This window comes from Delphinus delphis, chromosome 1, assembly GCF_949987515.2.
Source record: "Delphinus delphis chromosome 1, mDelDel1.2, whole genome shotgun sequence".
In the NCBI taxonomy this organism is placed as follows: Eukaryota; Metazoa; Chordata; class Mammalia; order Artiodactyla; family Delphinidae; genus Delphinus; species Delphinus delphis.
The window spans coordinates 83019921-83047607 of record NC_082683.1 but is presented as its reverse complement, the minus strand read 5'-3'; the positions used below and the strand labels follow the sequence as shown (position 1 = coordinate 83047607).

Here is a 27687-nt window from a genome sequence, read left to right as displayed (position 1 = left end):
GGGTCTGGAGGAGGGGCAGCCTCGCCGTGGGCCTGTATGGCGTGAGGGCGGGGACGGGGTCCAGGGACCCGCGCGGGGAGGGAGCGCCGCGCCCGCCGCCCTTCAATTGGCCGCGCCGCCCCTTCGCGGGAGAGGCGGGAGGAGGAGGCCCTCCATTGGTCGGGCTAGCCGGCCAATCCCTGAAGGTCCGGAGGAGGCGGTGGGGGGCAGTTCGTGCGGGACTCCGGAGCCGACCGGGAGGCTCTGCGGGACCTCGTCCGACTGAGTAGCGGAGGCACCGCCCGCGACCGGCCGCCGAGTCCGGGCGATTCCTGCGCCGCCCAGGGGAGCGAGCTCCGAGCATCTTGTGGTGCGGCCACTCCTCGGGGCCAGGAGCGGGGAAGCCGAGTGCGAGAAACCCCCGGACCAGAGCTCAGCCTCTTCCCGCCTACCGAATCATCATGACCCACTTCAACAAGGGCCCTTCCTATGGGCTCTCGGCCGAAGTCAAGAACAAGGTACGCCTGGGCAAGGGTGGGGCGGGACCCCGAGGCCAGAGGTGGGATGCAGGGCGCCGCCCAGGGGACCCTGGGACGGGGGTGGCGTGGGCACTTCGCCCAGTGCGTCTTGTCTCTGGCGGGCTTCGCGGAGAGGAGATGTCGGGGCGGCGCGAGAGTCGCCGCGCGTCCCCGACCTATCCCCGGCTCCAAGCGCCGCCTCCCGGGCTCTCTTCTGGCTTTGTTCCAGCGCCGCGGGCCGGGACTGGCGGCGGGCGGTGGGTTCCTGGGCTCCTGGAATCCCGCAGCGCCTGCCTTCGGCTCCAGGAGCGGGTCTGCGGCTGCAGGACGCACCCTTCCGGGAAGGGGGCGCTCCTGCGTGGTCATTCGCCCTTAGGTGGGGTCAGTCCGCGCGGCTGGGGACCCAGCAAGCAGCCTTCGCCACCCGCTCCGGCCCGGGCTCCTGGCGGACCCTGAACCTTTTCGCTCTCCAAACCCCAGGCCGAATTCAAGTGCGCGAGTAAAGTTAGGCGGTTACGTGGCCAAACTGGGTCCCCCATTGTTCCTCGCCTCTTCCCGGGTGGGAGACCGCTGAGCATCCCACGCACAGACCTCAGGGACCACCGGAAGAACGGGAGCCGTCCAGAACCCTTCACGGTTGTCGAATACCGGTGCCAATTGCTGCTGCTTCTGCGGGAAGCGGAGACAAAGCCTGAGTGCGCCGCTTTGGGAATATCTGCTGTAGACTTGAGATTTCTTTTTATAAAACACTGAGAAGTTTGTAGTACGTTAGACTTCAACGATATCAAGGAAATCTTTGTGGGTTGCTTTTGTTTCGGGTTTATTTGCTGAGGCGGGCTGTAGTTTGGAGTGATTGGGCTTTGGTAACGCTCGGTTCTGCCACTTTGCCCAGCATAAGAATGCGTTGGGTTTATCTTTAGTACTTTCGGTCTGGGAAAGAGATGAGAGGCGTCCCCCTCCCCAAATCCTCTCCTTCCTTCCTCCCTCCCTGCATTCCAAGCCCATGACATCAGGGGTTTCTGGGGGGAGAGAGCAGCCAATCGGCGCGGAACTGCTCACAGAACGCTCATTGTCTCCTTTCTGCTGTTCTGGCCAAAGCGCCACAAAGGAGGGCTGCTGTGGTTTAATTCCCATTAACCTCCCGGGAGCCGAAGCATGTCAGGATTGCCACCGCACCGTCCTACCGCTTGTAGAATTCACTGGCATTGTCAGAGCTGTAACATCCCAGCGTTGGGGGTGTACGCGCTGTGGAGTGAATTATGTAGAGGCCAAGAAGCGCACCATTGTCACACCCCAAGGGAGAATTGTGGCTCTTCTCACCCCGTTATATAGTCTCCAGATCATATTATAATTCAGTTGTTAATAAGTTCTAAACAATCTCTGAAGCAAGGAGTTGATTTTAGTCTAGGTATCCAGAATTGAAATTTAGATCTTTTACCTTGTCAAGTGTGTTGCCCATTTTAGAAGACGATTTTCTGACCATTTTTGTAAAGAACAGAAAAGTGAGTGGTTTGTGTATGATTGATTACAAACCCCACCAATTGAAAACTTGCAGAATATTGTTCACTTCTTTCCAAGGTTTGCAAGCGGAGCTTTAGGAATCCTTTCAGAGTACTCAGCATGTCCAAACTGCTGGATGTGATACCCTGGCCTGGCTTGTGCACATTAATTTTAATTTGCCCTTGTGATTCTTGGCTGGCAACCGTTGAGTCTCTACCTTTTGCATTGTAAATGAGGTACTGATAACTTTGGCAGTCCTTTTAGAGACTTACTTTTCTTGGACGTTAATATCCATGTTAATTTCTTCTGGCTGACTAATGAAGCAACTTCTGCCCTTTGCCTACTTATCATTGAGCAGACTGAAGGAAATGCGTGGACTGAGGCTAGATCATTGTAATTATTATACGTTTTTAAAAATAGTAAAACCTCAGCTTTCAGAACCTTTGGAAAGTTAGTTTTAACTTTAGGTTTATATAACTGTGGGTTTATCCCTTTAAACATCAAACCATCCTTAATAACCCCTTTCATTTATATGGTTCTTTCATACAGTGTTCTTTCATAGGAAGTCTTTTTTATATATATATAAATTTATTTATTTATTTTTGGCTGCACTGGGTCTTCGTTGCTGCGCGCGCTTTCTCTAGTTGTGGCGAGCAGGGGCTACTCTTCGTTGCCGTGCGCGGGCTTCTCATTGCGGTGGCTTCTCTTGTTGCGAGCACGGCTCTAGACTCGCGGGCTTCAGTAATTGTGGCTTGCGGGCTCTAGAGCGCAGGCTCAGTAGCTGTGGCGCACCGGCTTAGTTGCTCCGCGCATGTGGGATCTTCCCCGACCAGGGCTCGAACCTGTGTCCTCTGCTTTGGCAGGCGGATTCTCAACCACTGCGCCACCAATGAAGCCCCATAGGAAGTCTTTTGATCTCAGCAGTAGAGCAGACCTCCGAGGATTCCTGGGATTATCCAACATTTACAGATCAGACTGCTGAAGCTCAGAAAGATGGGATTTGCTCAAGATCACAGAAAAATGTTGGAATATTCTAAGAATTTTAATTCTGTGAAATCTTAGTTTAGTGAGGTACTTAGGGATGTTCTGCTACATGTCACTATTGTGCACCCTCCTCCCTGCTATTTTTACTGTTCACCTGTCAGTTCCTGGCATCATGATTATTCATTTAACGCTGTTTTAATCTCTTCTGGGCTTGGAAATCAAATATCCATGTTTGCTAGTCCTTTGTATGAGATACTGCATTTCATTTGAGGGCTCAGAACCACCTGATTGAGTGGGTCTGTGGAACATGATCTTTGTCATTGCTTGGTTTGGACACCTTTTGATTTCTTCCTGCTTTTTCTTTATGTATGGCATAACTGATATGTTGCTTAAATATTAATTTTTTTTCTTAAAACCTCTTTAACAAAGTGGGGGGAGATAGTGTGGAATGGACCTTGGAGTGATGCAGATGTGGGTTCTAATCCCCCTTCTGCCACTTACTGCCTTGAATGATGTTGGGCAAATTATTTGGTATTTCTGTCCTAGTTTCCTAATCAGTAAAATGGGGGAAGCGATAGTTACCACCTCTAAACTCTGCATTGTTGAGATGTATCTGGCTTGCAGTAAGTACTCAATGACTGTGTTGTGGCTATCAGTTCTTAGTAATAGAAAACTAGTATTGGTATTGTATTTCTTAGACTTGTATGTCACTGCCTCTTTAAGTATTCCATTTCTATTAAAAAAGCCTTTGGTCTTTTTATATTTGAATTGAGGAAGTATTTGACCTTAGATAGTTTTAATTAGTAAAATTTCAGGGAAAAGTCAGTAAACTTAAGATACTTGTTTGATAAGATAATAATACCTGGTAGAACATACAAACTTACTTTTTTTTTTAATAGGCAAGAAGATGTTTGAAAACAGCCTAAAAAAAGTAGAATCCTTCAGCCTGCGATATAATCAATATGTCTCTAATGACAAGTAAAGGATCATAACTTGCAATCTACAAAGACTATAATGGAGTAGAAGGTCAGGGAATACATAGAAGCTGGTGTAGATAGTTCAGTGAGGGATGGAAACACTCGTAAAGTAGTAAGGTCTTACATGTATCACACAGGTTACGCCAGGCCCTTGACTGCATCTTGGGGACCAAAGGTAAATACCTCTGTGCCTTATAAGCCATGGAAACATGACAGGTCCCAAAAGGAAGCACAGCATTTCCTGACACTTGGCTCTGAACAAGATGTTGGAGTCAGGTACTTTCCTGTAGAGCTGAGGATGCAGTGAAGCATACCCTCACCAGTCTTAGAGCACATGCTGCCGGGAGCTTTCTTACAGGTCTCAGGGAACGTGGAGGAAATTAGTTGTGGGGTGGGAGTGGGTGGAGCTGAAATGATCTTACCTGGGCATGTTTCTTAGGAGGAGTCTAACTGAGATACTAAGAAGAATGGAATTGGAATGCACATTCTAACAGTTTCTGCTCCCAGGGAATGTCTGATTTGAGCAAAGTAGCTTCTCACAGAATCTTGGTTTCAAAATGGTATCCCTCAACAGATAAAAACCACTTTGGAAGGCTAATAAGCCTTTTGAAGTCTTTACCAAAATTGTAAGTCATTGAAGAGTAAGTTAAACAATCATATAGTAATAATTAAATAGGACCAAATGTCCCATGACGCCATGCTGGCCTACCAGCCCAGTGCCACTTGGACAACCGGTATGCTCTGCGGATCAGAGTAACCCCAGGGTGTCTGTGGACTCCTGTTGTAAACTGTATCCGAAGATAGTCTGCCTTGTTTTCTGCTAGAGGAACAGAAGCATGGTAAAAATGTATTGATGGGTTTAGCTTTAGCTTTTTTTTTTTTAACTTTACAGTTCAGAAATAGGTTTTTTAAGATTTTTTTTCATGTGGACCGTTTTTAAAGTCTTTACTGAATTTGTTACAACATTGCTTTTTTAAAAATTAATTTATTTTTGGCTGCGTTGGGTCTTCTCTAGTTGTGGCGAGTGGGGGAGGGAGGCTACTCTTCATTGCAGTGCACGGGCTTCTCATTACAGTGGCTTCTCTTGTTGTGGAGCACCAGCTCTAGGCGTGCAGGCTCAGTAGTTGTAGCTCGTGGGCTGTAGAGCACAGGCTCAGTAGTTGTGGCGCATGGGCTTAGTTGCTCTGCGGCATGTGGGATCTTCTCGGACCAGGGCTTGAACCTGTGTCCCCTGCATTGGCAGGTGGATTCTTAACCACTGCGCCATCAGGTTTTGGTTTTTTGGCTGCAAGGCATTTGGTATCTTAGTTCCCCGACCAGGACCAGGGATCGAAACCTGACCTCCTGCATTGGAAGGTGAAGGAAGTCTTAACCACTGGACCGCCAGGGAAGTCAGTCCCCAGAAATAGGTTTTTAATTCAGAACTTTTTGTTTATTGTTTCTTTCCACCAGCAATAAGATCTCGGTCTTATTCACTGATGAGATATATCAAGATCTATATTTTAGAATATAACTTGGCACATAGTAGATGCCCAATAAATATTCGCTGATTTAATGAATTTACCCATCAGGAATACATTTTACCATCTCTAGAAACTGGAAAGTAACCATATTTGACAAGTCTGTGTAAAGGAATTCTGTGGTGCAAGTGTGATGCTTTTGAAGGACATGGTGATTTTTATAGTTTGCTTTTCTTGAGCAGTTTCTTTTATTAGTTAATATTACACTGAAAACTTATCAGTAAGATAATTCCTTCTTTTTTGCTGAAGTTCTTTCTTAGACTCCCAGATTAGGGAGGAACAGTAGAGGCCCCTTCTGCAAGGCTCTGTCAGATGCATCTCCCAAAAGACCTCCTTCGAAGTGGCCATTTAGCCTGCCAGGGTACTGTGCTCCTCCAGGTAGGGATGTGCCATTGTGGTTTGCCTGCTTTTTTGGTTTGTTTTCCTGTCTTGACCAAAACAGTTAAAGAAATAGACAGTTTGCTGAATTGAGACGAGGTACCATGCTACCCCTTTAAAAATACTCAGACTTACTTACTCTGGAATAGTAAGTAATGGGGATCATCATCAAGCTCTCTGTCCTGTGGTCTACAGCTTTTTACACTCTTCCCTTTGCCTCTGTTCTTTAAGATTCCAAAAATAAGCTTGACGATGAAGACCTTGCTGCTGCCATCATCAAGCAGAGGCATGTCCTCTATTTCCCTATGCCTTTTCCCCTTCCAGGTGGAATCATGAGGTTAGTGTCTTTTCACTTAAAACAGTATATCGGGAACCACAGTTAATATTATGTTACATTAAAAAAAATTTTAAAAAGAAGAAGCACAATTGGTTTTTCAGCCAATTATGACCATTATATCTAAGAGAGAGAGGAAATGTTTATTTCTCCTCTCAATATGACTAGGTGGTGGAAAGGAGCTTGTTCTTAGAATTTTCTGCAAGTTTCATTTTCTTCTAGGCATTAGCCTTCTATAGCATATACCACGTGCACTGGCTTTCCTTAACTCTGAACTTGTAGCCATGGTGGGCTCTTAGCTATTATTCGTATGTACTTGTGCTCAAGTTTTTGTTAAGGGTTTTTTGAGCCTGGGGTTGATCCACACTGTTTGTGGGGCCTGAAGCTTATGTAGTTTAGGGTTTATCATTACAAAAAGTACAAAAGAATTTTGCACGTTTTATAAAAACATGACCATGGGAATCTTTGTGAACTTGAAGATGTCGGGTAGGTCCCCTCTAGGTTCCTCTCAGTGAGAAAGTAGAACCTGGGGGCCTTGGAGACTGACTGGGTTGTAATCTTGGTCTGCCTCTTACCCTGTGACTTTGGGCCAATAACCTGTCTGTGTCTCATCTGTAAAATGAGGATGTGCTAGTTCCTACCTTTATAGGGCTTTGGGGAGAAATAAGCAAGATAGACAATCCACGTAATGTGTTTCAAATAATGCCTAGAACCAAAAGTACACATTATGTAAATGTTAGCAATTGTTCCATTTTGCTCTGCTGGGTAGGTTCAGTCCCGTGTTCTCCTGATTAGTCTTCTAGATTTTGAGATTATCGCCAGGACTTGGACATTCAGGCACGAATCTGTTTGTATCTGAATGAGGCTTCTGGCAAATAGGGGACTAAGGAGCCAAGCAGTACCTCTCGATTTCACTTCTGTGTCAGGACTGTGATCTGCCCCCAGAGTCGTGATCCAAGCCTCCTACCCCGGCAGCCTGTGATGCATTCCTGCAGTGAAATCCTGGGGTCTCTCTCCCTGTTCTCACTCTGTCCACATTGCCCACAGGGCCACGGACTTCTTTGTAGAGCTAGAGGCCTTGTTTTCTGGGCGTGCCATTACTTGGGTTTTTCTTCCTAAGAAGTCGATTTCTGTTAGACAAGACACATCTTTCATTTCTTGGTTCAGACAGGGCTCGTATTCCTTCATCCACAGTGGACTGATAAACATATTTACCTTGTAGTGTTGTCATTGGAGGCCTCCAGTTTTAAATGGTCTTTGCAAGGATCTACCTAGACCTGTGTGGACCTGAAGGAAGTCCATGAGTAGAGAAGCCTAATTCCTAGCTTTCCCCCGGGTGGTAGGGAGAGGACCTCTTCAACATCTTCCTTCCTCCCAGGACCAGGAAGCTTCAGGGTGTGAGCACGGGCACTGTTGGGCAGGCACATCTGCAGTGGGAAGGCCAGGAATTAGGGATGTGAGTGCAGAGAAAAGAGAAGGCCCTCTGGGCTGGGAAGGACTCTTCTGGGCAAGTCATAAGCTAAGCATTTATGGCCCTTTTCCTCTCTTCCCCCACACATTTTCTAGGGGATCCTAGCTGCTGAGTGGTGGCTAGGCATGCTGGCTATGATATCACTGTTGTTTCTTCTCTCCCCTTCTCAAATGTTTGCACACTAATCTTTCTTCATTATCTCAAGCCTCTCTGGCTGCTTAGCACTGCAGAAGGCCCGACAAATGGATAGAGAGAGTGCTTTATCATTGCAGTTTTCCCTCCTTCCTTTCATTTCACGTGGGAGGAAATAGAGAAAATAATCAATACCATGTGTAGTGAGTCTCTCATCATTCAAACATGTGATTCTACTTTGGATGCAAAAATAGCAACAGCAATCATACTTATAATCGAGTATAGAAATTATACTTATATTAAATAGCATATTTTGAGCTTGTTGGAGTCCTTAGCCCTTAGCAGCTGAGCTGGAACCTTAGGGCTGCTCTTCAGAGTCCACACACAGCCAGATCTCTCCCCCTGAATGGACATGCATTTGTCTCTTCTTTTCCCTTTCCTCAGAGGCCTGGATGTTGAATAACCCCCCGTCCCCCAACCTCACCTCGGACACACACACACACACACACACACACACACACACACACACACACACACGTGTGGGCTTTGCCAGTCAGGCTTTCGTTCCTAAATTTCTTCCTCTGTGGGCTTCATTTTTCCATTTTCTTTTCCTCCTTTCAGTGACAACTCTGCTATTGACATCCTCTTCTGCAGTCGGTTTTACAGCATTTTCTAAAACATGCGTGCGGTAGGAAGCTACTTTTTATAGGGGCCAGGGGAAGAATTAAAGTCTGAGGCATCTCTGCCAAATCTCTTACTGTGAACTTTTGAACCATGCTGGCAACGCCCTTTGAGACTACAGATTCCGGGGCTGGTTTGAATCAAAGCCGCAGCAAGTTCACGGTGTATCGGTCTGCTACAGTGATGGTGGTGGTGGTTACTTTTGGTTGCACTCTCATTTCTCCGTGAGTTGGAAGGACTTTATGTTAAGCCACAGTGTCTAAGGCACCACCCTGTTCCTGGTTCTTGATCCTCTGTCTGCAAGCGGCGTAGTTGCCTGTGCTGTATTCTCTGTGTATAGCTTAGAGTTCCTATCTCAGTTTGGTTAGAGGGGTGGGGTGAGTGGGAGAACGTCCAGTGGTGGAAAAGCCTTAGACTTCGGAGCCAGACCTGGGTCCGAATCCCTGCTGAGCCCATGACCATGGACAGGTCATCTCTGCATGAAGATGATGCATCTACCTTGGGATGCCACCTTCCTTGCCTATGAGAACCTCTTCTCTTTTTTGATCCTTATTTTGTGAATGAAATATTTGTCAGGAAGAATGCAAACCGTACCAAAATACAAAAGTAAAGAAGTGAAAGCATCCTGCATCCCTTACCCCTACCCAACTGCTTGTACAACTTTAAATATCATTTGAACATTTTAGAAAGTGTATTAAGGTATACTATGTGGATTTCCACTACGTATTTATTCATTACTTCCCTACTGGTGGATATTGTCGTAAAACGTACTTGTGTGGAAAAGTGTGTAAGTTTTGACCTAACATTTAAATGTGTTTATAGGTATTACCAACTTGCTGTCTAAACAGTTGTATAGTTCCCACCAAAGGTTCAGAAGAGAAGGAAGATCTCCTCTTGATGTTAAGAACAAATAAAACTATCAAAGCAGCCTTGTCAAAATTCAAGTCACTTGCTTTAGTTCTTTATTTTCAAGTCTTGAGTCAGTGACATTTGTGACCCCTATGCCATCTGTCACCCCCACCAGACTCAAGTGGGAGTTGGCAATGAGATGAGGCCAAAGAATGGGGCGAGGGCAACTCTTACAAATTATATGATGAGATAATTTTTTAAATAGAAAGCTCAGACAGCATCACAATGACCTCTTATCAAAATAGCTATCAAATAGTAGTATCAAGTAAATGGTTTTTATAGTATATTGGATTTGAAAGAGGAAACCTTTCTAGTATCTGGACAGAAGTGGCCAGCAAAGTGTAGATAGAAGGTTAGGGGTGGACATTTATTGAGTTCTTAAGATTTATGTAAATTAAGTCATTGATTCTTCTCAGCAGCTTCTGATGGAAGCGCTATTAATGATCTCTGATTTACTGGTGAGGAAACTGAGGCATGGTGGAGATGGAATTCTAAACAGAGCATTCAGTTTCCAGAGCCCACGCCCCTAACCATTTTAATTTGAGGCCAGAACTCGGGGAATCGGCATCTTTCAGGGGAGGAGGAGAAGGCAGACCAGAGAGGGAAGTTCCAGGTCCTTTAACAAGAAGCCAGAGGGAAGAGAGACGGGAGGGGGCCCCAGGAGTGCTGCAGAGAGGCCAGGAAGAGGAAACAGGCCACTGGACTTGGCCACAGAGAGATCACTGGTGACCTTTTAAGAGATTGTTTTCAGTAGAGCAAATTTCCGGTGGGGGTTAGGAAGGAGTAATAAGTGAGGAAATGGAGAGGTTTGTCTTGAAATAAAAGAGAAACAGGACAGTGTTTGAGGCTGGCAGCAGGTTCAAAGATGTGCTTGTTTCAGACAAGATAGGGGGTAGTCTGTGCCCACTGACGGACCAAATAAAGGAAGGGCTCGATACACATGGTGGGTGGGAGCAAAGCAGCAAAGAAGCTTCTTCGCCATGAAAAGTTGGGAAAGGAAAAGGAAAAGGAACAGGAAGACAGAACTGAGGTGGATAAGACATCCCCTTTTCTGTTGCAAGTGCTGTGTTCCTCTTCTCATGGAACCACTGATGTATGATGGTGTATGCAGCCAGGGGTAGGATGAGAGGGTCCAGGCCAAGGCCTGCTCGTGGAATACACTGTTGATTCAGTTGCTTCTCTCTGCTGAGTCCTGCTGGGGCCCCTTTGCAGCCTGGGTACTGCTGTCTCCTCAGTCCCTCGGCCCTTGACCTGGAAAGGATGCGAAGCTGGGCTTATTTTGTTCTTTGTGCTTGGGTGTCCCCTAGCAAGCCTTCATGACATCATGTCCAGGGGACCTTGGTGTTGCGGTGCAGCACTCTGATGGAGGGTGCAATGCTTCCAGAGACACTCACTTTCTCCCCACATTTCTGTGCTCTCAGATGACATTACAATCAGGTAAAATGTGGAGTTAGTTTTTACTGTTGAGATGTGGAGAGTAGCATGTGACCTCACTGAAATTTCACACCCTCTAGCTTTCATTGGGGAGAAAACAGCAGTGATATCTAGCACAGTTAATACCTCTGTAAAACTCCATTGAAATCTCTCTAGCCAGCATCTATCCTACATTTATTTAAAAGGAGGTGTTTCAATTCTGTTCTTCACTGGTTGGATAAAGCCATCTCTCCTATGGGCTGACTCAGCTGTAGTAAGCAGAAGAGGGTCCCCAAGAGGAGCTCCAGATGTACTGAAAGCTGACTGAGATGCTGGGGTCTGTTCCTCCTTTGGCCCCCTTTCCACCCTCGTCTCATCAGTACTTCAGAGTCAGGGGGCAATGTGTGTTTTGACTCTGTGCTGGGGTAGACAGCTGGGAGCACTTGGATGAATGTGGTCAGTGGTCTGGGAGCGGAAAGGGTTTCCCAGCTCCAGAGAGATGAGTTTACGGTTGACACTTGGGACAGTGGGGGTGGATTTCATGCCTTCTTCCTCAGGTCATAATGGACTCCGAGACTCATCCTATGAAGCAGACTTGCCAAGTAATCGCTGAGGAATGAATAGACATTCCCAAGCTACTGCCATGATTTTCCTTGTAATTATGGAAAAAGAAAGGAAGATTTTTCAGTGCTATTCACATGCCCAACTCAGATTATTTAGGAGGCATCTAGAGTCCTGCTGAGGAGACAAGTGTTGAAAACCTGGATAGCAGCAAAAAATCTGGTGGATACCTGCAAATACTGTGATGAGTGAGGTGTAGACCCTTAAATATTCTAGAGGTGAGGCAAAGCAAACAAAAACTTGAAGAGCATCTCTGTTTTCCTTTATCTCTGGGGGCTTTCATTAAGATCCCCTTTCTGCAAGATCTCTACAGTGACATAAAATTCAAGACCCAGCCGGCCTCCTTCCCGAGTGAGAGGATGTCCTCCAGCAAGCTTTCTCATGGGTCTCCTTCCCACCGTTGCTGCATTGGCACACGTGCTCTCTCCTCTCCTGTCTGCCTCTCTGGTCGGCTCCCTAGGATTTCTGCGTTTTTATCCGTGGTCTGCCCTATGTGTGGCATTCAGAATTTCTGTGTGACTTCCATCTAAGTAGTTAGATGGTACTAAGCTGTTTCTCCTGCCCCCAAAGTCCCTTCTAGGCCATATGTAGCCATTCCTGGCTGACCAGTCTCTCATGATAGGCTGCGTATGATTCTCCTAATCTTTTCTGCACCCAGTTTGCTCCTTCTCAAAACTGATGCCAGTTTGTAAATGTCCCCTTTTAGAGTGTGGCCCACAGAATTGACTACTAGGTTGCAGTGGGATTATTAACTAGCTCCTTTGTTTGACTACAAAGCACTAACTCATTCTGTTTTGATCAATGCCATCACCTGGTGAGGTGGTTCGAAGGAGGATTCCAATCCTTGCTTTGGCAAGTTGATTTTCTGAGTCTAGAGGTGACTAATTGCCTAAGATTTTATAGTTCACATACTCCTCTCACACCTGTTTCATTTAAATAATTCTTTCCTTGATTACCTCATGAGGCTGTTTCCATCAAACAAATAAGATGAGCAATAGTATTTTATAAATAATTGTAGACCTGTGCAGACCAAGATAGCATTCGCTTTTTTAGGCTCACTGAGTAAGCATTACTAGTTAGTTCTAGAACGTTGGACAGGATCTTACATGTGTCTTGAAGAATTTGTTTTATTAAGCTAGGATCTTTCTGAATCTTGTTTCTTTTTAACTATTCCCAATTTATTTTTTATAAGTTTATTAAGTATGCCCGATAGTTTCAAATTGTTAGCTACCAGAACAGAAGAGCACAGATCTAAATCTAAGCCTCCGGGTACACATCCCTAGGAGCTCCTCCCACCTTGACGTAGATGAGCACAGTGGGCATGGTTGTTCCTTCTGACCAGGCCCTACTTCTAGGGTTACGAAACTGGACTTCAGGAGTGCCATAGACATAAGGGACTTTTATCAGAAAGTAAAACAGATATGTCCCTAGTGATCCATCTAAGATGAGATCTAGGAGATGTGACGCCCATAAAAACCAAGCATTCAAATGCAGATGCCTTTCCGTAACAAGAGAGATCTTTAGATCTGTGGCATTTCCCTAGTCTGGTAATACTATCGGTAAATAAAAAATCATTTACTGAGTACCCGCTATGGGTCAGGCATGGGCTCTAGGGGTAGAAAGATGAATGAAGCCTGTTTTGCCCTCAAGAAGACATAGGCAGGTGTTCTTGGATATGCCTCACATACCTACCCGGGCTCCTGGTGATGACTACCCTGCCCCCCCCACCCCGAGTGCACACCCTCTCTCTGTAGTCCACTCGAATGTGACAGCCAGGTTCTTCAGCCTGTAGTGGAGACACCCTTGGCTTCGGGTGGGAGTGGGGAGGAGTGGGCCCCTCTCTAGGTTCCTGTTACTACTGTTTGCCAAGATTTCTCACATCGTGAGCTATTCAATGTGCACATCTTTATTAATCATTATTTCTGAGTCTAGATTTTTCTGGGAATCCAGCCTCTATGATTACTTCCTCATTGTTTAAGTTTCAACTTTCAAAATCCAACTTTAACTATGTATGTTCTAAGCTTTGTAGTCTGATGGTCATTTTCTAGATAGAGAAGACAAAGTTGACCTATTGTTTCTGCATTTTTCCTACCGTTTGTTACAGTATTTGCTTTAGACACTGGACCAACTCCTCTTACGTTATTTTAACATCTTTCATTTCTTGTTAGTTTCACAATATTCATACATTGAGTCATAGTATCGTTGTATTTATTTGACTATACATGTTTGGAGGGAAAAATTTGCTGATACCTTGATCTGAAGATGTGGCCGTACCTCTCAGAGAAGGGCCAACATTTAAAATGCCCTTAGACGTCACTCTGGTTTACCCCAGGCAGATGTGATTTTCTCTAGTTTTGGAATATATAGTCATTTCCTCTCAAATATTTAGTAAGTTCATGCCATAGAATGAGTCTCAGATTCTATAGTGAACTTGAAGAAGGCACGCAATCTACCTTGACATCAATGTAAAGTGATTTCTCTAGAATTCCTACCCCCTACTCCCCATAAAATACAAACCCACTTTTAATTTTTTTAATTAAAAATTTTTTTTCCAGTTTAAAGAAAAAATATATATTAAAAATACAATTGCTCTCTGATCCCATTCTTTCTTCCCTGTAGAAACTGCTGTCTTACATTTGGTATTTACTTTTCCCACAGGATCTGATTTTAATCCAGTGTTTAAAGTTGATGATAGTAGACTGAACATTTGTACTAGCTACTTCTTTTTTTTCTTTAATTTTATACTTTTTATTATTATTTATTTTAAAAGTTAAAAAAATTTTATACAGTTTTTAAATGTTCCTTTCCATTTACAGTTTTTACAAAATATTGGCTGTGTTCCCCATGTTGTACAATACATCCTTGAGCCTATCTTACACCCAGTAGTTTGTACCTCCCAACCCCTAACTTGCCTCCCCCCCCCCCATAACTACTAGTTCTCTATGTCTGTGAGTCTGCTTCTTTTTTGACAAACTTACTTAAAAAAAAAGTTACTTCATCTCTTTCACCAGCAGTAATCTGGAAGAGAATGAGAATTTGGGATGCAAACACAGGCAGGAAGGAGAGTGGAGATGTGTGGTGATGGGAACGGACAGTGGGGATGGGCAGTATCTGAGGTGAGCCTGTCTGTGGTGGAATGCTTTTTGAATTGTAGACAGTAAAGGGAACAGGTTGCGGTGGGGTTTGGTTCATACCAGTTCTGTACTCAAGCTGATATAAATGGCGAGTGTTAATTCTGAGGTGTGTCAGGCACTGAGATGGGCTTCCTCCTCACAATGGCCCTGGAAGGAAGGAGACAACTTGCAAGAAATGAGGTCACCAGGGTTAAGTTACTTACTTATGTCACTCTGGAACTGGGAACACAGTTTTTGGAAGTTTTTGAAATTTGACTTCAAAGCATGTGATCTTTGGTTTGTTGTATCCCCAACGTGAATACTTAAAACTTTGCAAAGGTATTTTACATGTTTGGAGGATCTGTTGGGGGAAGGGTTTAAGGTAGGTCAACCCTGTTAAAGCCTGTTCATTCTCTTGCATGAGATATCAACAAGGACAAGTGATAAAGCAAAGGAAGGGAAGCGGCATCTTGATATTTCAGATGGAAATTTACCATTCGTTTCTTGTTTGAGTCTGTTGTGGACCCAGTCTTTCTAGTCTCCCCTTATTTTAAATACCCTACTTTATTCTTTTTTTGACAGATAACACACCTTATTTAATATTTGTCTCTTTCCACTAGAATGTCAGCTTTTAGGACAGAGACTTTGCCTTTGAACCATGCTTGTTACAAAGTGGCCATTTGAATGAAGGACAAAAGGAAGGAGTAATGCAGAAAGAAGTTGAAGGAAGAAACCAAGACACACAAGGATCACTTGAAAGAGAGGGAAGCTGACACTGAATATGATTTTACTCAGAGAGTTTGGGGTAATGCTGGATTATTCTGGTGGCTCAGAATGGCATCTAGTGAGAGTTCAGGCACGACTGACATTTGGGGGACACTCTTGTAACCACCAGAGACAGTAACCTGTCTGTCTGCTTCAGGTTTTAACGACTGCTGGGATAAAAAATGTATCGTGGGAAGGAATATAGAGGGAAGACATGTCTTAATTCCTTAGCAGACTCTGCAATATCCTGGGTGTAAGCCAGCTGCCAGACAGTTCTCGTACATATGTGATCATCACTCAGCCTCATGCCAGGTACAGCCCCCTCTTTCTACTAAATCGCGTCTTGGCCAAACGCTCCATAGAACAGTGTGGAACAGCACACTGGGTCAGTCTGTGGAGATGTTTTTGAAGCTCGGTTTCCCTCATTACTCAGTATCCCCTCTTAGGGATTCTGCGAGGGAAACTTCTCAGACCTCAGCGCCAGGCAGGGCTGGGCAATTCTTAACAGCCAGAAGGAGCGGGCTTTTATCTGATCTAGTGTCTCCCTTTACTGCTAGGAAGTTTAGGCCCTCAGGGCTTGTGTTGTTGAAGGGGATCTTTTTCTAGTGCTGTTTTGTACACGATTCACTGTAAGACATGTGCATGTGGTCTGGAAGAAGACTTGGCAGACGGGAAGGAGCTTACTTCTGGGGAGGTGGGAAAGGGAGTAGGATTTGGAGGAGGGGTGAAGAGGGACCTGTGCTTTTTTGCTCTGTCTAGTGTTTCGCAACTTTGTTTCCCACATCTTTTTCCCAAAGAGCCTTTTTTTAGACGTTTTTCCTAATTGCCTCCCGACCTCCACCAAATTTAAAACAAAGGAACAGAGTTTGTTGGGGAGGGTCACAAATTATTGTAATATCTAAGGTGGTCTTCACTCCCTTGGGGGTCAGTATCGCCCCCACTGAGAACACGTGCTCTACATACTTATACCTGTTTAATCTTTTAAAAACAAGTGCTCTGGGACTTCCCTGGTGGCACAGTGGTTGAGAGTCCACCTGCCAATGCAGGGGACACGGGTTCGAGCCCTGGTCCAGGAAGACCCCACATGCTGCAGAGCAACTGAGCCCGTGTGCCACAACTACTGAGCCTGCGCTCTAGAGCCCGCGAGCCACAGCTGCTGAAGCCCACGTGCCACAACTACTGAAGCCCACGTGCCTAAAGCCCGTGCTCCGCAACGAGAAGCCACCGCAGTGAGAAGCCCGCGCGCCGCAACAAAGAGTAGCCCCCGCTCGCTGCAACTAGAGAAAGCCCACGCGCAGCAACGAAGAGCCAACGCAGCCAAAAATAAATAAAATAAATAAATTTATTTTTTTAAAAAGAGGTCCTCAACAGGTGGCCTAAAAAAATAAATAAAAATAAACAAGTGCTATTTTAGAAATCCAGAAGAAAGGCCTTTGTACTGGAGGGTGACTCCAGACTGGTGCTCTTAGCTGCTCTGAGGAGAATGCAGGGACGAGCAGAGGCTGCAGCCCCTCTGGGCATGGGCCCTGGGCTCAGAAGCACTGGATGGCAGGAGATGGTCAATCCCATCAGATGCCCTAGGGGCTTTTTTCTTAGTCTTCATTTCTTTGCTTTTTTATTGTATTTGTTGGGGGGGAGGCATTTGGTGAGCTTTAGCGAAAAGCCTCTAGCAGGTGTTCTCAGCGACCATACAAAAGTCATTTGCAAGTGTGTCTTGATGTGAGAAGAGTTGGGAGGCCCCGCTGCAGAGAATTCGTGGGTGATTAGGCAAGGAGGCAGGGCCATGTGAGGAAGAAGGGGCTGCTGTGGACTTGAACGCATCAGGCAGAAATTCTGAAATCCACTTAGGAGGGTCAAATAAAATAAATCTTAAAGAATAGTAAAGAAGTGAATGTTTATAAACAACTTGGAGGAGTGATTTTTAAACAGACTGGAGTGAAATTTCCATGCGGTGTTAATGAGATAAGATTAAGTAATTTTTGAAGCTAACTTTCTTGTTCTGAGGAGGAAATACCTGCATTTACTTCCTGCCTGATGTTCAGTAATTAAGGCTTTTTAGATGAAAATAGTAAATAAAGTTTATTGGCTAAAGCTTACATTTATTTTTAATTGCTCTCAGTCCCTTGATTTTAAAAGATGTGTATAACAAACAATTTAAAAATAACCTGTGTAGTTAAAGAATATAATTATGTTAGCTTGGGTTGTATTCTAGTATACATCTAAAGGAAACTTATGATTTCTGTATCCTATGGAGCAGAGCTGCAGGCCAGAAGCCAAGAGACAACTTGAAATAGATTTTTTTCCCTAGATGATTTTGAAGAATTTTTTTCTTTTTTAATTTTGAACTTAAAAAAAAAAAAAAAAGGACGGGCTTCCCGGGTGGCGCAGTGGTTGAGAGTCCGCCTGCCGATGCAGGGGACACGGGTTCGTGCCCTGGTCCGGGAAGATCCCACATGCCGTGGAGCGGCTAGGCCCGTGAGCCATGGCCGCTGAGCCTGCGCGTCCGGAGCCTGTGCTCCGCAACGGGAGAGGCCACAACAGTGAGAGGCCCGCGTACCGAAAAAAAAAAATAAATAAATAAAATTTAAAAAAAGGACACATTCCTAAATCTTGAATTCTATTTAGCTGACGTGACTTCAGAAAGCTCACTTATTAGCAGTATTTGGGTAGAAAAATCCTTGCTGCTCCTTCACTTAAAGGAAAACTCTAAGTCAAAACCAGTATGATGTGGAAGCATACCTAGTTTTCATTTTTAGTTTACCACCTGGTCTCTTGGCTTTGCATGTACGTGCTTAAGAATTTTTTCTGTGCATGTGCTATTACATATGTCTCAGAGACGGAGTCAGTGAGCCACCCAGAGCCCCACATATAACTAGTCAGAGTCAGGGTTTGAACCTGGGTTCATCTGAGTCCAGCCCTTGATTTTTCTTTCATCATTCCCTTGATTAGAACAGTGAACAGAGAAGATGAAAATTCTCCCTGGCGTTCCTATTTGGATATTTCATGTTAGATCTGTAATCACTCCGTGGTTTGGGGCACGGCACCGAACCTGTCAGAAACATTTTGAACAAAGGAAACATAAATACGCTTTTATGCTTTTTTGGTTGAATAAAAATAAATAAAAATAAAAAAATAAAAATGGTTGAGAATTACCACCACCACTAACCAACACCCCCCCCCAAGAAAGACAAAACTCCTCCAACATAACTTCCAACTCTACATTTGAAAAAATGAAGAGAAAGAATTTCTTTACAATTTTTGCTGATTGACCAAGTTATTTAACACACAGCTTAGAATGGGAGGAGACCTAGTGCCCTTATTCAGCCAGCCTTCCTGTCGTACAGACAGGAACAGGTTCGGAAGTGAGACGAATGAACCAGTGTCCCATGGCAAGATGGGGGGAGCCAGGCTCTAGCCAAGGCAGAGCCCCTCCTACCCTAGCATATTGTGTTTCTTTAGATTTATTGAAATGCATCTCCTAGTTGAGAGTGCTTTGCTTTCGAAAAAAATTCAACTCACTCTTAGATATTGCTTTTCATAGCTGATGCTTAAGGAGTACTACTTCCTACTTTTCTTCCTTGCCTGTGCCTTTCTGTTTCCCCCTACCCCCACATTCATATAGAGAGAATTTCTTTTTCTAGCCACCTAGAACAAGACTCCAGTGTGAAAATATAGCCGTCTTAAAATTTTTCTAATGTATTATTTATCCGTTTTCTAAAGGTGCCGTATGTAAGTGGATGCGTTTGATGTGTTGAGGAGGTACATTATCCAGGACTGTTGTCTGGGATGTAATAGGAACGATGGCTCCCTCCTGTGCACCAGAGGCTGTGAGTCCCTGTGGCAGAAGCTTCGCGCATCACTACCTCCTCCTTCCCTGTCCACACATCCAGATGCCAGTGTAACTCAGACTGGCAGGAAGTCAGAATAGATGTGCGATTTTTAGGGGTTGGGGGTCCCCGGAGCAGGAAATTAACACATTAACATTTTGCCTGATCTCTCTCATAAACTAACCTCCAAGCCAAAACTTGATCCGGGAAACATTGCACAGTGTTAGTGATCTTAACATGAAAATATAAACGCACTGAATTTCCATTTGTGATGCTGGTTGAGTAAATCTACAGCTTAAATAAATTATCCATTATTCTTCAGAGGTGTAGAGCCATTTCTCTAACTTGGAAAGCAGTGCACACGGTGAGGACTTGCCGTCTCCTTAAATGACACAGCACTTGGTGAAGTCATTTGCCCTCTGGTGAAGCAGAGGCCCCTCCTTCACACTTGGTGGGAGGCAAGGGGAAGGTTTCCTCTGTGACTGGGGTAGACTGGAACTTGGAGGGCCTCTCCATGACGAAAATGTCCTCATGCCATCTCATTTCTTTCGGTAATTAAACCTAATCATGTGTTACAGAAGCAAACATTTCTACTGATTATTTCCATTTCCAGCAACGCTGCCACCCTGCAGCTGACTCCTAAGCTCACCGTGATTACTGTCCCCCTGGGCATTGTCTGTGGCTTGTTGGCACTTTCACCTGTGCTAATGAGAAGAAAAATGACACATAATCTTTCCTTCTTCCCAGGCGTGTTCTTTTCCTTAATAACTCTGATTGATAAGGACTGACCCTGGGACGAGGAATAGCATAAGAACTTGAGCGTGTGATCTTTAACAGTACTTAAATTGTATTATTATTTTTTAATTGAGGTTTATGGTCTTATTATGAAGGGATCTTTCAAAACCTGTGTTTAGCAGGTAGTTTTAGCATGTATGATAGTAAAGCATCTGTGTTGGTAATGTTGCCTTTATCGTAGAATTCTGTAAGTAAAGCGTTAACAACTTTTAATTTTATTAAATGTTTGGGTGTTAGATGCAATGCTGGGTAGGTACTAAGGGTCCAAAAGCGAATCAAATGCTTTTCCTTCCTGTGAGGAGTCTAATATGACACAGACTATACATAAGCAGAATTTCAGTATTCTAGTGTAAGTACAGTAATTATTACAAGGAAAGCGTGTGTGTGTGTGTGTGTGTGTGTGTGTATGTGTATGTGTGTGTGTGTGTGTAGGGTGCAGTGTGTATTTGGCTGAATAGAAGGCATAGAAACACCAGAGCTTTCCAGGCAACAAAACTACTAGACTGGTAGGTATTGCAATACTGTGTAAAATAGTTGGATGTGTCAGAAAGCTGCCAGTCTCACTCCCTCTCACTCTTTTTTGGAATGTGGTAACTGATGGCTTAATCTTTAACGTTTCCTGTGGCTGCTGCCATATTGTAATGCACTATTAGCCCCTGTCACTTCCTGTCATGAATGGGAATCTGTTTTATCTTGATCCATATTTTCTCCCCCTTAGTCCCAGCTTCCCTCCATGTGTTGCTCAAAATGTGTATGACACCTCCTCAACCAAAAACGTTTATTAGTTACTGAAGCTGTAATGGTTAGGTTCGCCAGTGAACTCCAATGAGTGTAATTTACTGCAGGTCACAGCTGTGGTCTTAATGGATCATTAAACCAGAAGAAGCCAGCAGTTCCGGGTGCTTTAGTGAAACTTCTAAAGTTAGTTAACTTGTATTTCAGATTGCTTCCAAGTATGATCATCAGGCAGAAGAAGATCTTCGCAATTGGATAGAAGAGGTGACCGGCATGAGCATTGGCACCAACTTTCAGCTGGGCCTAAAAGATGGCATAATCCTCTGCGAGTGAGTTTTGGTCCTGATGTGGCCACTCTTCCAGTCCTTTCCACAGGCCTCTGTCTTGCCCACCTTGCCAGTCCAGGGTGTCAGACCTTGATATTCTGCACATGTTTTTAATGCTTTCCTTTACTGATGTCAGAAGAACCAACTTTACATTCCAGTCCTTGTTTGTTGTTCCAATAAATATGGTATCACTTATGCTTTTCTTTTCAGACTCATAAACAAGCTACAGCCAGGCTCAGTGAAGAAGGTCAACGAGTCCTCATTAAACTGGCCTCAGGTAACAGCCAAACCAGCAACCCCTGATTCCAGTCGGTTACTCTTTATGCAGTGAGAACTTGATAACAATTTTAAAATAGACATTTTAGCAGAAATTTGTGCACATGACTATGTTGTTTTTTACAATGTTATTTTAAATGTTTCCGTAATTACTTACAATTAGTTCTGTGATTATTAGATGTTTAGCTTAGAAGTTTTCTTATTATGTATTTAGTCTGTGTACTTTCAGAGAGGATTTGACACAGCTTACACAGAGAAATACAACCTATGGTCTGGGTCCTAGAACATAAGATAAATGAAGGAAAAAGCAAGGAATTTAATATAACAACTAAGGGTTGACTGTAGAGCACTGTATTAAGCACAGTCTTAGTTCATGAATGTGTATGATAAGTAAAATTGGATATTTTGTCTTGAGCATATGCTTTGAGTTATGAGGATAAACATTTAGTAACCACACATTTTTTTAATTAAAATTTAAACATAATAAATTGTGCATTAATTTTGTACCTTTTGACAGAGAAAATTCCAGCCCTGGATAGGTCAGACACAGAATTCTTTAAAACATGCAAGGAAGATCTTGACTTTAAAGAACTGAAAAAACTTGACTGCTTAAAAGTATTAAAAAGACCATTATGTGACCAACTATGAAAATACTCTTCCTTTTCCAGAGAGAGCTACACACACCGTGTATCTGGTTGAGAATCCTTGCCAAGGAGCTTTCTGCCTGGCATCTTGTACCCAGTCATAAAGCCTTAGAATTCTTAGATAATATGAATGTCAGTATTTAGCTCCAAAAGTTGTATGCTTTCTTTTCTTTATAGTTGGAGAATATTGGCAACTTTATCAAAGCTATTCAGGCTTATGGTATGAAGCCACATGACATATTTGAAGCAAATGATCTTTTTGAGAATGGAAACATGACCCAGGTTCAGACTACGCTGGTGGCCCTAGCAGGTCTGGTACGTATATGTCTTTAATGACTGGTTAAAAAATTCCCCACTGTGTTGGTGATTAATTGCATCTTTGCTCTCATAGGAGTTCAGACTAGGCAGGGAGGAGCCTGTCTCTTCCGTAATTATTAGCTTTGTGGAAAGGCTGCTGACATCTGCTGCCTAGTACTGGATAGCTTAATCAGAATACTCACATTTCAGAGGTCTGGGGTGTTTTTGAATGGCTTTAGATGTGTTTTTACCCCTAGCTTGGGTCTTAAATGAAACCTTCATCTATGGACAGTATCATTTCTTTGTTGTTCCTTCTGTAAAACTCTGTTGGCAGAATCACTAGTTAGTGTGTATATTTCCGTCTAGGCTAAAACAAAAGGATTCCATACAACCATTGACATTGGAGTTAAGTATGCAGAAAAACAAACAAGACGTTTTGATGAAGGAAAATTAAAAGCTGGCCAAAGTGTAATTGGTTTGCAGGTAAGTAATGTATTGCATATCAGTTACTTATTCAGTGTCATTAATTCTTACCATGCAAAGCATCTCTCATAAGTAAGGAACAGATAGATATACTATAGTGTATATTTTGGGATGGATCTGTGGTTTATACAATTTATGTCCATTTAAAACCCATGAGACGATGATGGTTTTAGAAGCCTCAGGCGTGCCATCTGACTTAGTAATTGTTTCTCCAGGAAATGATTTTTTTTCCTAATTACATTGTCCTATTTTTTTAAGAAAATGTACTTTATAAATTCCTAAATGTTATTGACCAAATGAAGCAATTTTAGAAAACCTCAATACCATTTTTTTACCCTAGTAAAGCATGATTTATCAGTCCTGCGGAATACTTTGTTCAGTTATTTTTTTCCCTTCGTGTTGTTCCCCTGCAGTGTGTCACAAAAACACCACTGCTAAATGCCTAATATGCTAAGGGCTTTACTGTCTGATACCTGCTGGATACAATGCCTCACTGTTGACTGAGTCTACATGAGTTGGGTTTATTTATTTATTTCAGCTTTATCGGGGTATAATTGACATATGGATTTATTTTTATACAGTACAAAATCATGTCAGCGGCGAGAAATTGGAAACCGGAATTTCCAGACAGTAATCAGTTGTTTTTAAATTGTGAGAGCTCCATAAAAGGAACTAGTAATGAAGAAAATGATATACAAGAGTTCAAAGATTAAGGAAGACAAATCAGGTCATAAAATATTGGGTTGGCTAAGAAGTTGGTTTGGGGTTTTTCAGAAGATGTAACGAAAAACCCAAATGAACTTCTTGGCCAACCCAATACTATATAGTCAGTGTGATCCCAATTTTATTTTTTAAATGAACATGCATATTTTTGTATGTATATGTATGTGTATCTGGATATGTACACAGAAACATATGCTAAAAAAGCTAGATGGTTGGGCTTCCCTGGTGGCGCAGTGGTTGAGAGTCCGCCTGCTGATGCAGGGGATACGGGTTCGTGCCCTGGTCCGGGAAGATCCCACATGCCGCGGAGCGGCTGGGCCCGTGAGCCATGGCCACTGAGCCTGTGCGTCCGGAGCCTGTGCTCCTCAGCGGGAGAGGCCACGACAGTGAGAGGCCCATGTACCGCCAAAAAAAAAGCTAGATGGTTATACACAAATCTTTACAATGAATGTCTAAATGGTAGGATTTCAATGATTTTTTTTCCCCTCCCTTCCTTTTTGCTTATATGTGCTTTTTTTATCTTCTCCAGTGACATGTTTGACTTGTCGTAATAAAGTTTTCCTTTAATCTTGTTTTTTAAGGAAAAAAGACCAGCAGTAGAAATGTGTCCCCAACCAGTAGAAGAACAAGGTGTACTGGTTGGTCCTGAAGCCATGTTATTCTCAGTGGGGAATAAAAGTTAATTATTATTCCTCTGAATATTGCTAAGTTCAGATTCGCCATTCTGCCCCTCTCTGACTCTGTCTAGTGACATGAGAATTACAGGAATAAAATGTGGTTCTTTTCCCATGAAAATGTTGGTGATTTTAATGAAACTTAAGCCCTTGCTAAGCTGCCAGAGAAGACACCTGGCATTTACTGTCACATTTTATGCAAAACATGTTTGGAGTAGAAAAGCATGTTGTTTAGCCAAAGATTGCTCTGTCCCTTTAAATGGCTGAAGCAGGTACCCATAAATTTGGTTATTGGTGCTAAAGAGGGTAGAGGAAAGAGTTGGAAAGGAAATTATTCATAATTCTGCCACTGTAATAACTTTTCGTGTCTGTCCTTCTCTTTCTATGTGCATGTTTGTATCTGATGAATTATGTTGTGAGGCTTTATATCCAGTGAAGCTTTTGAAATTTTTCTTTTTTTTTTAAGTGAGCACCTTGAAATTTATTTGTAAAAGCATAGATTTTGTATCTAGTTGACTGCAACCTCAGCATTGGAAGGGACTTGTCAATTGCGTCCCTTCTAAGAAATCTCTTCAGTAGAACAGAAAGTTTTGTTTGTGTCATATATATTGGTGACTTCTGATAATTAGTGATTTTATTTTTAACTTAAAAGATGGGAACCAACAAATGCGCCAGCCAAGCAGGTATGACAGCTTATGGGACTAGGAGGCATCTTTATGATCCCAAAATGCAAACTGACAAACCTTTTGATCAGACCACGATTAGTCTGCAGATGGGCACCAACAAAGGAGCCAGCCAGGTAAGCAATCCCTTTTTGTACTTGTTTCAAAGAGTACAAAAGGGCTATTTAAATTCACACTTACCTTATTCTTATTAACTGAGTCCAAAGCGGTTATTTTTTGTACGAGATATATATATATATATGTGCCTTCAGGAAAGTAAGATTTGCTGAGAAAGCAAAAGAATCAAAGGGCCTTTTCTGTAGCCACACAAGTATGGTGTGGCCCATGGCTTTTATTGGCAGTTAGAACAGCTGGCCTTTCTACCTAACCAGAAGAAAAAGATATGTTTATTACAGTGTTCTTGTTCCAAATCCAAGTGAATTGCTCATTCTGATGCTTCTTTTATTTTTAAAGAAGACCTCAGCTAATTTGGTGGGTAAAATTATCTGGTGTTTTACAAAGAACTCTAGCTAGCATCATGGAAAATGTGTGAATCTAAGGAGATGGAAATACAGCATGGTGAGAATGCTAGTATTCTACCACGACACGAGATGGAAGTATTTCCTGTGAAGAATAAATAGATCACCAGCACCTCGCAAGGCGGTGTGCACATAACCATATCAGAGCGGGACATGTCTTACAACCAACAGGAGTGGGGGTAAAGTTTGAAAAAGCTTTTCATCATGACCTCATGAGGTGTGGTGGTGGTGCCCTTTATGGAATATGTCCTGCCACACGGGGCAGTGTCTCAGAGCTGCCACTCAGGTTTGCTTTTTTACCGATTAAATCTGAAAGCATGTGCTTGGCATAAGTGGAGAAATGAGGTGAGTTACAGTACCCTGAAAAGGAGGGGAGTGGGAGTAGTTGTTCTGAAGTAGCTGGCTCTTTGGTGTCTCAGAGCCTTCCGAAAGTCCTTAAGGACTGCTCAGCATAATTTTTGTTGAATGTATTACAGACTTTTGAAACTGGTAACCTGGATAGCGTGTATGGTCATACTAGGTACTCAGATGTAGCTTTCAGGTATGCCAGCATTATGCTTTGTTTTTATATTCGTTATGTCCAATCTTCTTATTCCAAAGTAGGTAGTATTGTCTCCATTTTGCATATGAGAAACCTAAAACTAAAAGTAAGTTAACTTGTCTGAGGCCACATAGCAATTTTATAGCAGAGCAAGGATTTGAAGTAAGGGCTGACCTTAGCTCGAAAGCCAGTGAATATTGCTTTGTAAGAGAATCAGCATCAGGATATTTTGGTAAGCTAGCTTTACCCCTGAACCGAATGAAAGTTATTAGTGTTCACATTCGATGGGAATTTCATAATTTATAAAATACAAGGAACAAGAATAGATTTTAGCTGCTGTTTTAACTTTTATACTATGTTTTAATACCAGGCGGGGATGTTAGCACCGGGTACCCGAAGAGACATCTACGATCAGAAGCTAACATTACAACCCGTGGACAACTCGACAATTTCTCTACAGATGGGTACCAACAAAGTCGCTTCCCAGAAAGGAATGAGTGTGTATGGGCTTGGGCGGCAAGTATATGATCCCAAATACTGTGCTGCTCCCACAGAACCTGTCATTCACAATGGAAGCCAAGGAACCGGAACAAATGGGTCGGAAATCAGTGATAGTGATTATCAGGCAGAATACCCAGATGAATATCATGGCGAGTACCAAGATGACTACCCCAGAGATTACCAATATGGAGACCAAGGCATTGATTATTAGATTCACAGAGGAGCTCAGTATTTAGCCCGTTGTTTTTATTCAGTGAGAACCAAGCTAGCCTTGAGTAATTTTTATCTTGTCTTCCTAAAACACTATTATGCTTATTGTACCTAAAGGAAATACTGCCTTACATACATTCCTTTTTCCTTTTTCTGCCTCTTCCCTAAATAGTTGCCTTTTAGTGCTGTAACAGTTAAATCCTACAGCATAACCAATAACTCACATATGAAGTAAAAAGGAATACTGTGAAAGGGGAGTACTCTTGTACAGTCAATTCTTTTATTAAAGATCTATGCATTTTTACAATCCTCTACTTAAATTGGTATTTTCAGACGATAGGAAGCTTTGTTTTTTTTTTTTACAGTTTAGTGTCTGGTTTCTCCATGGAAGACTAAACTCATGCTTATAGCTAAATGTGGTCTTTGCCAACTAAATTTAAGATGCAGCATTTTAGAAATTTATATATCAATGTTTCTACAGTATTGTTTGCTAATTTTTAAATAAAGTCCTGATCAGTGTGCATTTGTGATTATATGTGTACTCATTCTTACCTAAGCCGACAAGATCTTTTCCGAGTGGTGTTTCGAAAGGAGCATGTACAAAGCTGGCCTGCAGACATCGAGGTCTGGGGGGTGCGTTTGCTCTTCCTGTTTGTGCCAATGTATCGATGTAGAGTTGCTCTGTTTTCTTCCACTGTATTTATTGCTGCATTTCTCAGCATAAACTTATCCCATTGTATTTTTTATAAATAAATATTTTTTTTGAACATTCCTACGAGCCACAGGCTGATTATTTTCTGGCTAACTTCCAGATGGGTAGAGTCAGATTTTTTTTTTAAGTATTCTTTCCCAGGTACTGTTATAAGATACTTGAACGTTTCTTTTCTTTACTGAATCTCTACACCAATGCACTGAGTACTTGAGAGGGAGGCTTAGAAAAACGAAGGGACCTGCCCATCGCACACAGGAAATGCCAGCCGGGATTCAGACTATCATCTGACCTTTGCTTATTCCATTGTGACTCATCTGCCTCCAGTTCATTCTAAATCCAACTTGGAATAATCTGAAAATCATCTTGGGGAACATTGGTGGGGATGGGGTGGAGCGATTTTATATTCATATTCTAGCGTGAATAAATATTAAGAAACATACTGGATCA

At 43.0% G+C, this 27687-nt stretch overlaps 1 protein-coding gene across 1 annotated transcript; it reads left to right on the top strand.

The window, feature by feature from the left end:
- Positions 1-93: 93 nt before the first annotated feature.
- Positions 94-27299, top strand: CNN3 (calponin 3). The gene is made up of 7 exons (XM_060025948.1): positions 94-497; positions 20860-20981; positions 21189-21255; positions 22076-22213; positions 22562-22678; positions 24728-24874; positions 26188-27299. The coding sequence occupies exons 1-7, from the start codon at positions 441-443 to the stop codon at positions 26527-26529; spliced, it is 990 nt and encodes a 329-aa protein (XP_059881931.1). The 5' UTR covers positions 94-440; the 3' UTR covers positions 26530-27299.
- Positions 27300-27687: the final 388 nt, after the last annotated feature.

What these genes read in the sequence shown, in the direction of transcription:
- CNN3 (XM_060025948.1), top strand. Translation starts at nt 441, where the DNA reads ATGACCCACTTCAACAAGGGCCCTTCCTATGGGCTCTCGGCCGAAGTC. An exon ending in CGGCCGAAGTCAAGAACAAG is followed by an intron (nt 498 to 20,859) that starts GTACGCCTGGGC and finishes CTTGTATTTCAG; the next exon opens with ATTGCTTCCAAGTATGATCA. An exon ending in TGGTGGCCCTAGCAGGTCTG is followed by an intron (nt 22,214 to 22,561) that starts GTACGTATATGT and finishes ATTTCCGTCTAG; the next exon opens with GCTAAAACAAAAGGATTCCA.